A 9,461-nucleotide genomic window follows, 5' to 3' on the forward strand; every position below is an offset into this window, starting at 1 on the left:
AGAACTCCTCACTTGTACAAACACAAACCTCTCCGGTGTGTTCTGGCAAAACTCTTAATTACCCCCGACAGTCAAACACAGGTCACCACAGTTAAATCTCTTCTCTTCTGACTCTCTTTCCCTCTGTGAATGTGTATACATTCTTATTTGTTTTACATTGATGTCCAAATCCTGAGAGCCGGCACCAGCCAACAAAAAAAAAGAAACAACTTGTATCGTCAAATAATTTCTTATTTCCATCCACTCACTGAGCTAACAATTGCGCTGAAGAAGGAGCGGGTTTCCCATTACATTTGCATGCTCCGTTTATAGCGGTCACTGAACTGTTGTTAAAACAGCCAAAGGATATTTCGCTAAAGACGATAATTTCATCTCGTCACTTCTACGATTGTTAATCACCAATGCAACACATAAAGTAATAGAGCCATTGTGTGTCCTCTCAGACAATCTGTTGTGCTATATTTGTCTGTATTGTTTGCAGGTAAAGACAAATCGATGGTATGTTCCACATCACACGAACTGAAACATGTTAAAAGCACATAAAGAATGACTGATCGAGGTAAAGACTTACGCAGACACTCATTGGCCTCGCGGGCGTTGGCCCTCTGCCACGGTCGGTCATAGTGAAAGGGCTTGCAGCGGTCACATTCGGGTCCCTCCGTGTTGTGCTTGCAGTCACACACCAGTTTGCCTTCCTTGTCTTTCAGACAGCGCGAGCCGTGTCCGCTGCATTTACACCTGCCGCCCACCTGGAAGTCTCCCACTGCATAGAAATAAGTAGGCAGCGTTGTCGTCACCGCCATGGGGTCGTCGTCCCTTCCGCCGCTGTTGCTTCCAGCCCCCGGTCCCAGCTCCCGGGGTAGCTGGGGCCGGCTGAAGACCACGCGGATGTCAGTGACAGTCACCCAGTCCTGAAGGACGGGGCTGTTGTCAAAGTCTTTGCCCGAGGGCCGTCCATCCAGAGTGCTGAAAGCAATGAGCCCTCCAGACAGCGGGTAGAGGTCAGTGTGGCCATCTATGCAGAGAGCCTCCTGTTCGTTCTGCTTGGTAATGGATGCTTTGTTGGGCCGATTGTACATGCGCCGGCACTGTGAGGAGTAGAACTGGTAGGGCACCCAGGTCTTGCCGTAGTCCATGCTCTTGTATATGGCCAGGGACTCGGGTCGTGGGGAACAGAACTGCAGGCTGACATAGGTGATCTCAAACTTCTTACCGAGCGAAAGGGTGAGGGTCACGTTGTGCGGCGAGGTGTTGAGATTCTCCGACTGCCAGCAGGTGAGGTTGTGCGCCGAGTTCAGGTCAGTGAGGTAGGAGGCAGGGTGGGCACGGCGAGGGTCAGCCGCGTCGCAGATTTGGCACGAGCGCACAGAGGGCCGATCGTCGCTCCGCTCCACCACACTGCAGGAGCGGGACGCAGGCCGGCCACAGACGCTGGACACCATCACCTCCTTGCCGAAGGCAGCATTAATAAACTCGGGGATGCAACGACGGGCTGCGCCTGTGTCGTCATAGCAAGGGTCTGGCGGGGTCTGCTGCCCTGCGAAGGGATTGGCGGCACTGCGGGTGGAAGCCGAGCATGCCAGGAGGCACAGGCCCAGCAGGCACCTCCAGGGCTCCCTCATCCTGCTCAGAGGCCCTGTGTGTGTGTGTGTGTGTGTGTCTTTGTGCGTGTGTGTGTGTACCCAAGAGTCTGTGTGTAAATGTGAAGTTGTACGTGTCGTCGTTCAGATGTGTCCGTCTGTGGGACTTCCCCCTATGTGTGTATAATTGGAAGGAGAGTGTCTGAGCTCAGTGACCCTTCACTTCAGGCTGACCAGAGTCCTTCCTGGAAGAGAGAGAAACAAACATAAAAGGTCAATGTCACAGACATACTTTTACCATAATAGGGTATGAACTAGAAAGTGCTGCTGATCTAATTCTACTGTGTAAAAACAAGTGTGCATCTTTAAAATCTAATTATTTTTGCCCTTAGAAAGTAAATGGCATTGTATCCTTTGTACTGTAACATTGCAAGTGAATGTTTTCATCGACTAAAAGCCTGTCAAAGGATAAGACAGTTAAGACAGGGGCCCCGAGAGAAAGGATGTGACCATTTAAAGAGAGACATTAGTGACTGCAAGTGACTGCATCCAGAATTTTAATGCCGGCCTCTCATTCAGTACTTCCATTCAGGTCAAAACTGGCCAAGCCTTGTGGTCATGCTTGAGCAGCATGGCAGAAGTCACCCTATAATCCGTGGTCATGCTGCAAAGCAGTGGACCGTGTGTGACCCCCCGCGTCCAACCTCTGCTTTAAGAGAGTGTCCAGGAAAAAGGGAGCCATTTCTTTCTATGAAGACACGGCTCTACTTTTAAGCTCTTGCTGATTTTTGCGGGAATTTGACAGGAAACCAACCATAGCAACAGTATTGTTACTCAGTGCTGACCTTGGAGAAGGCAGCATTATCTGCATTCAGTGAACCAGAAAATGCCCCAAAAAGTGAGGATTATTCTCCGCATTAGAAGAACCGAGGCTGTGAGACTCCATTCAAGCCTTTCTAAATCTCTGGGTCAAGATAGGTACCTGGATGACATCATTCATACGCTCACAGCTAGACGAGGGGCCTCTCGGTCCCAAAGAGAGAGGATTGAGGCGAGGGGGGGGGGGTGCTTGGGGCGAAGAATAAGACAGAGAAAGAGATGTTTATAGCCCGAGGCTTTTCCTTCCTTAATCCCCTTTTTACTTCCCTGGGTGTCAAATCCAGAAGAGCCCCATTTCAAAACAGACAGCTGAGGGGTTGAGAAGGCACCCCAACCCTCTTTGCGAGGTATTTATTAAATTACAATGAATCCCACCCACCTCCTCTTACCCTCACTCTCCCTCTTATACTACAGCATCCCTCTTCATCTTGGTAGAACAAAAGGCCGCCTCTGTATCCACTTCAGTCAAGCGGGGAAGGCAGACAGACGGATTTAAGAGGAGTCGGGAAAACAAAAGTTTCGTTCTTTTCTTATGCGAGGGGTCCTGAGCTAGCAACCCTCAGAAAAAGCGCCCAGTGGCCTGGTAAATAGGACCACTCTTCTGTGCTCAAGTGCTTAAACCCAGCCATTTGGCCTCTGCTCAAGCCCAGATTGGGTGTTAAAGGAAAATAGTGTGAGGGAATTGTACAGCGCAGAATATAGTGAGGAAGGAAATGTCCCAAAGTGGAAGAATAACTGCTTCTTATGTCAATCCTAGAAAACGGAAGATAATTACACACAATTTAAAAGTCTTTTCAGACTTTCCTGGTTCAATTTGAACTGTACTCGGGATAAAGAGATAAGTGTATATTTCCCGTCAGGTCAAGCTCTGAAGTAGCCACTTGGAGAAATTTGAAGACCTGAACATGAAAACATAATAAAAAATATCCCCTGCTATTACCATGTTTAACATGTGAAAAATGGATTGCAGGGAATGGGCCAGCTCATAAATGATTGGAGTAAGAGTGGGCCTTGCCAGGACGGATAAGGACATTGATCAATGACATGTGTCTGAGGACGTGGAGGTTAAAGTGGGCACGCAGGAGGGAGTTCATCAGACTCGGCACTCCATCAAAAGGCTGGCCGTGGTAAAGCTAGCGGCCCCGACACCCACTGGGGAGGGCATGGAGAGATGGCTGATAGAATTAGCAACTCATTAGCATCCAGGCCCAGCTTCCATCAGCAGCATGTTCATCCAAGAAAAGAGACAGTGGGGAGGCTCTGAGAGGGAGGGGGGGGGGGGGGGGGGGGGTTATGACAGGTGAGGGGGAAAAGAAAAAAGACGGAGAGGGAATTATTCAGACTTAGTGTTTGATGGGTATGTTGTTGAGGGAGTAAGAGGAAGTTAGAAAAGTAAAAAAAAAAAAAAAGGCAGGAAGCTACTTGACAGTTAAGAGACTGAAAAAGAGGATAAACAGGCACAAGGAAAGAAGAGTTACAGTAGATAGGAAGGAAAAGAGGGACATGCGAGGGGGCGAGAAACAGCGAGGGGCACGACAGTGATAAAGCAAAAATGACTCGAGGGAGGGCGAGCGAGGACAGATATGAATGGAAGCAGTAGGAGAGAGAGGGAAAGTGACAGAGATCGAGGGAGGGAAGTAAAATATGAGAGGGGGAGAGAGGAACAGAGAGAGGAGACAGATTAAGGTGGAGGACTGCATTGGTCTGTGTCTGGACTTTGGATGACTAAATATGGTGCGGCCCGTGTGCTGCCGGGCCTGCTGGGAGATTCTTCCAGGCTCTGGTGCTGCCAGGCGCGTCTGGCAGATGAGCGTGTAGGTTAAACACAGAGAGACAGTGACAAGGCTGTTTAATTCCACTCTTTAAGCCCTCCGAAATAGATGCTAGCCTCGCAGCAAGTGCTAACGCTCGTCTGAGACAGTCCAGCAACACTGTGCTGTGGCAAGGTGCAGGTCTTTATTTTAAAAAACGTACTCTACACAGCTATTAACACTGCCAAATGTGAGCCAGCTCCGCAAAATCTTTCCTGGATCCGCAAGCTTTGCCAGGATGTCAGCACAGTGGTGTAGCTGGCTGACCTTTGAAATACTAAGAATCTGTTACAGCAAGAAAACCCTTTGCTTTCAGCAATGACAGTGTTCAACAGGCCACAGTTCCACCTCGGTGGGGGCAGACATTGTCTTTCGTGAAATGTGGTTGAAGTAGCAGCAGCTGCAGGCCCATGTGTCCGTCTTTCCGAAGAAGACAATGAACAACACGCAGAAGTGCTGCCGGCTTCACGAAACATTGAAGTGGTTCTGATCTTTGCGGGAAACTCTCCGCACGAAAGCATGTTTTTTCAGCTTCTCCCTGTCACCGGGAGATCATCTCATGTTGAGTTGTCTCTCTTTCAAGCGTGGGCGCCTCCGTCAGAGTTCACAGATTAGGAAAACAGAAGTCGCTGAGAGGCTTTATTTGGCTTGGGTGTAGAGGAGGGGGGCGCCATGGGAGGTGAGGATAGGAGAGGGACAGCTGAGCCACTTAGTATATCCCAAGTGGGGGCTTTTCACGCTGCTCTAGAGAGTTGTGCGTGGTGGCCCCACTAACACTGGGAGTGAATGGAGGTCTGTAGGTTGCCTCTCTTGGATGACAGCAAGCTGAGGTCCAAACTGGTCCCCTGCTGTCCCTCCAGCCTGCTGTACAGTAATCCCTGGTGGGGTTATTAGTGGCTGCCCACAAGCATGGAGGACTTTTTAATAGGCTAACAACAGGACCACCTCCAGTCTCATTATCGTTGTAGAAAGATGTATTGTATGAATATAAAGGAACAGTGAGAGCAGCAACAAAGTACACACACCGAGGAGGAGGTTGCTGTTGGCACTCGTCACCTGAATAACGTCCCAGGGTCTAATTCAGATTTTTAAAATATATATATTTTATCCAAGACAATGTCAATTATTTGCCATTTTTCCTTGAAGAAATGACATTCGATAATCAAAAGTCTAGGGGATTGATTTTCTGTCAATCGACTTATTGATTAATTGAATAATTATTTCAGCACCAATCACATCATTACCATCTGTATCCTTACACTTACACACACACACACACGTTTAATAGTTGAATAAACCTGTCCAGATGAATCAACATGACTGACAGGCCTCAGGTAACAGGGGTCAGACATTAGTGCCTGAATTCCACTTGATGATGGCCGTCTCCGCAGCGGTGACGACCATCCTGCTGTTTGTGTAAAGCCTGCATGAGTGAGTGTGTGTGTGTGTGTGTGTGTGGTTGGGTTTAGGGTGCTACAAGTTCCTTGCTGGCATTCATTAGGGATTGAGGAAAAGGGGAGGAGGAGCAGGGAGGGCCGAGGGCAGGAGGGGGTCAACTCTCACAGCTGAGAGCGTCATTAGCCGGGGGATCACTGACACATTTTTAAAGTCTGCTTATTTCTTCTCAGAGTCTCTGTGTGAGTGTGTCTGGAAGGTTTAATCTGATAAATGTCCATTGTGGGTTTTTTTTTTTTGCTTTACTCTTATTCCAACCTTCAACACTGTTCACAATCACTTCAAAATGCTGCCGAAATAGTTCTGCCCATACCAGAACTGTTTGCCATCTGTCAGCATGGATAATAATCCAACAATACATCTCAGGTTCTCAAGCGCTTGTGACTTCTAATCACAAAGCAGGAGGATCCAAAAAGCATCACAAAACACCAAATATGAAATAATCTCTGCCTTTCCATCTCTGCCTCCGGCAGAAAGAGACACTGTCGGGAGAAAAGCAGAACGCCCAGTCGAGGAATGCAGCAGCTTCTGTGGCCAAGCCCACACGGCTGGCCCCGAGTCCAACAGCGGCTCTTTAAATCAACAGAACCTGATCCAGAACCGAACAGGAGGAGAGAACTCGGACAGTGCAAGGTGGGATACGAGGTCGGGATCATTCGCACAGATTCAAAGACAGGAAGTTGTACAAAGCTACCGCTGTCTTTATTCATGCAAATATACACTTTAGTCCGAAAGCAGGAGAAAAATGCTGATAGGACAATTTGTGTATTTTTCTGTTGATGAAGTGTTGTGTGAGGTCAGTGTTTTTGGTGAGAAAAAGGAAGTGTAGAGCGGGGGAAAGACCTGAGCAGGCCGAAAGTTCTGCTCAGCAGTGACTCAGATTCTGGGTGAAGCAGGGTTAATTAGTGAGAAACAAGAAAAGACAGATATGTAGAATAAGAAGGGCTCTGTGTTTCAATCTCACACTGATTTTATGTCCCGACACATCCAAACATCGTTGTGGTTTCTGCAGCGAGAACAGACCGTGCTGCAATTTACAGTGTTTGTTTTGAGCAAGAAAAAGTGAAGAAAAAATAGAGACAAAGCACAAATGTGATGCCGAGTATGTGCCAGATTTCCGCTAAAGTAAATTAAACGACTATTAAAACGACTGAGGACGTCCAACAAAACTTCAGTTCCGCATAAAGTAAATGGAAGAATATAGCTGTGAACTTGAGCGTGAAGGAGGAAAAAGTTGTACTGACAGGGTGAGGGAATTGGGAGTGAAGGGACAAGAGTTCAACGATTTACAGCCTCCTGTGTCAAACTGTGATCTGCTTTCAAAATACGAGACATATTTCCTCTACATGTGCCGTCAAGATGCGCAGGGAAAGTGAAGACACACGCCGCCCTGAGACGGCGGGCAGAGACACAGATTCATTCTCGGTGTTGGTCACTGGATGAAGGTCCGTGCAGCAGCGACAGAGATGATAAAGACATGTAAAGAAAGAAATGCTGAGAGGTTCAAGTGTGCTGTTTTGAGAGCGCGTGGGTGGACTGGGGGCTCCTTGATTGAACATTTCCCATGGACCTGAGCATAACCCTGACCGCAGCTTTGCAGCAGTTGGACAGGGAGACGCAGGTGAGGTGGATATGAGAGGAAGTAGCTCGTTTATATGGATGGAAGGACTTAAGGAGAGGTGAGCACTCCTTCAAAGGCCTTTGAAGGCTGGCTGCGGTAGGCAGAGCCGCGGTTTTCCCAAAAAGCCCCCCTGACAGGAAAACGGTCTCTCTTTTTTTTTTTTTTTTTTCCATTGCACAAGAGCAACCTCTACCCCACAGCCGAAAGCCAGGACCCGCTTTGAATTCACAGGGGGGGAAAAAAACAACAACCACAAATCATTTTATTAAGTGCTTAGAATACTCGCACGGTTGCGTACATTACACTTAAACACACACGTTGTTGACGGACAAACACATGCTCTCCACTAGTCTCTAAGTGTGTGTCCTCACTCACACAGCAAGACGCATTGTGAAGGATGCCAAAGCTTATGGCTCATCAGAAAACTCCCTTTCTCCTCTTCCCCTGCTCCTCTCCTCCACCTCAATGGTAACGTTAACAGACCGGGGGGGACCTTTACCCGAAAGAGGAAAGTACCGACATCATTTGTCCCGACATCATTTGTCTGAGACTTCCAAAATGAGAAATCACTGTTGAAAAATGAATCTGTGTTGTGATGTGATCACGCTTTGGTTAAGGCACAAATATACAGAGCCCCCAAGGAGTCACGGTGGGAATTTGTGTTTTCCCCCTCGATCCTCAGGACAAACCCCACAGCAGCTGCTAAAGATCTTGGTCTATTGTGATTTGCGACACATGCTGAAACAACTGATGCGGTCATTCTACTTGGGAGGATACTCTGTGCTAACAAGTTAACATGCCATGCAAGGAGTTGGTCAAACGTCATGGCTGCAGCCTGCTAGTTCAACTTTATTCTGATATGCCATTTTTTGACTTTTTCCCCAGGTATACAATACAACATGTCGCTTCGCCCTCTGAATAACTGTCGACAAGATGAGCAGATCTAAGCTAGCAGCTAGCGTATAGTACAGGGAGAGCCAAACACCAATCCAGTAAATTGTCAATCCGTGAACAACTGATCAGACGAAAAGGAGAAATCAACTGCCTGCTCATCATGTCTGAGAACTCAGAGTTTGCAATCAACACAGAATACATCTACTGTGTGTGTCCAAGTCAGAAAAGGATACTGATAACTGGGTACAGACACACTTGCGGACCTCACACACACACACACACACACACACACACATCACTCTGCATCTGGATGAAATGTGTGGCTGACACATTCAGGCCTAGCAGGGTGCAGGGAGTGGCAGGAGGAAGCGGGTGGATCTTTGGCCCCTGGATCCTCTTCACACAGTGTGAGACATCTTGGGTGTCATGCTGACAAATGACAGGTATTTTAACAGGAAACATAAGTGCACACACACCCAATTTGTCACTTGAAGCGAAAACACCTGGCCACTTAAGACGGTAAGACAGCATTCTCACCTCTTTAGTGGAGACAATTAAGGTCTGTGACCGAGTGTCTGTGGGTACTTTATCACCACCTCCTTATCCAGGTCTAAACATAAAATCATATAGGGGCTGGAAATCACCCAGGATGGAAAGAACATCAAATTTCTACATGAGAAATTGAGTCAAATCACAATGTTAGACCGCAATTCAAGAAAAAGAGCGTCATATTTGCTGTGGAATCAAGTGCCAGAGCTGGATGTTGCTCCGGCGAAACATCTGTATTCTGAAAGGTGATCATTCTGATCTCACTGATTCACCAGCAGGGTCATGAACAGAGCAACTCCTTTAAAAAGTGGCTCGAGCTCATTTGTTCAAAATGACAAACGATTGACTGAAAGAAGGGATGGAAACCCAGCGAAAACAGAAAGGGAAGGACCGGCAGAAAGAGAGATTACTTTGCCCCGTCAAACTGTTGAAGCCATCGGAGAAAAAAATACATTGGATGTGTTGACTTTACTCGCTCAGGTGGACGGAGCCAAGAGTTCTGAGGAATCCTGCTTTTCCAAGCAGAAGAGAACGATCTGCTTATGTTACTGCAGCTTTCTCCATCTCAATCCATCCGCTTTTCTCTGGGGTTCATAAATACCATGACACAAGTGCACACACACACACACACACACACAGCCAGGAGTGAATAAAATCTGCACTATGTTGCCT

General features: G+C 47.6%; 1 protein-coding gene across 3 annotated transcripts in view; it reads right to left on the minus strand.

Annotated features, from left to right (window-relative positions):
- ntn2 (netrin 2) overlaps positions 1-9,461 on the minus strand; it is a 40,050-nt gene that overhangs the window by 25,871 nt on the left and 4,718 nt on the right. For all 3 annotated transcript variants that reach the window (XM_079293484.1, XM_079293482.1, XM_079293483.1), the window contains exon 2: positions 572-1,825. In XM_079293484.1, coding sequence (XP_079149610.1) covers positions 572-1,622 — 1,051 coding nt within the window. In that variant the 5' untranslated portion in view covers positions 1,623-1,825. The remainder of the gene's footprint in view (positions 1-571; positions 1,826-9,461) is intronic.

The sequence above is a fragment of the Melanostigma gelatinosum genome (assembly GCF_949748355.1).
Source record: "Melanostigma gelatinosum genome assembly, chromosome: 21".
Lineage (NCBI taxonomy): Eukaryota > Metazoa > Chordata > Actinopteri > Perciformes > Zoarcidae > Melanostigma > Melanostigma gelatinosum.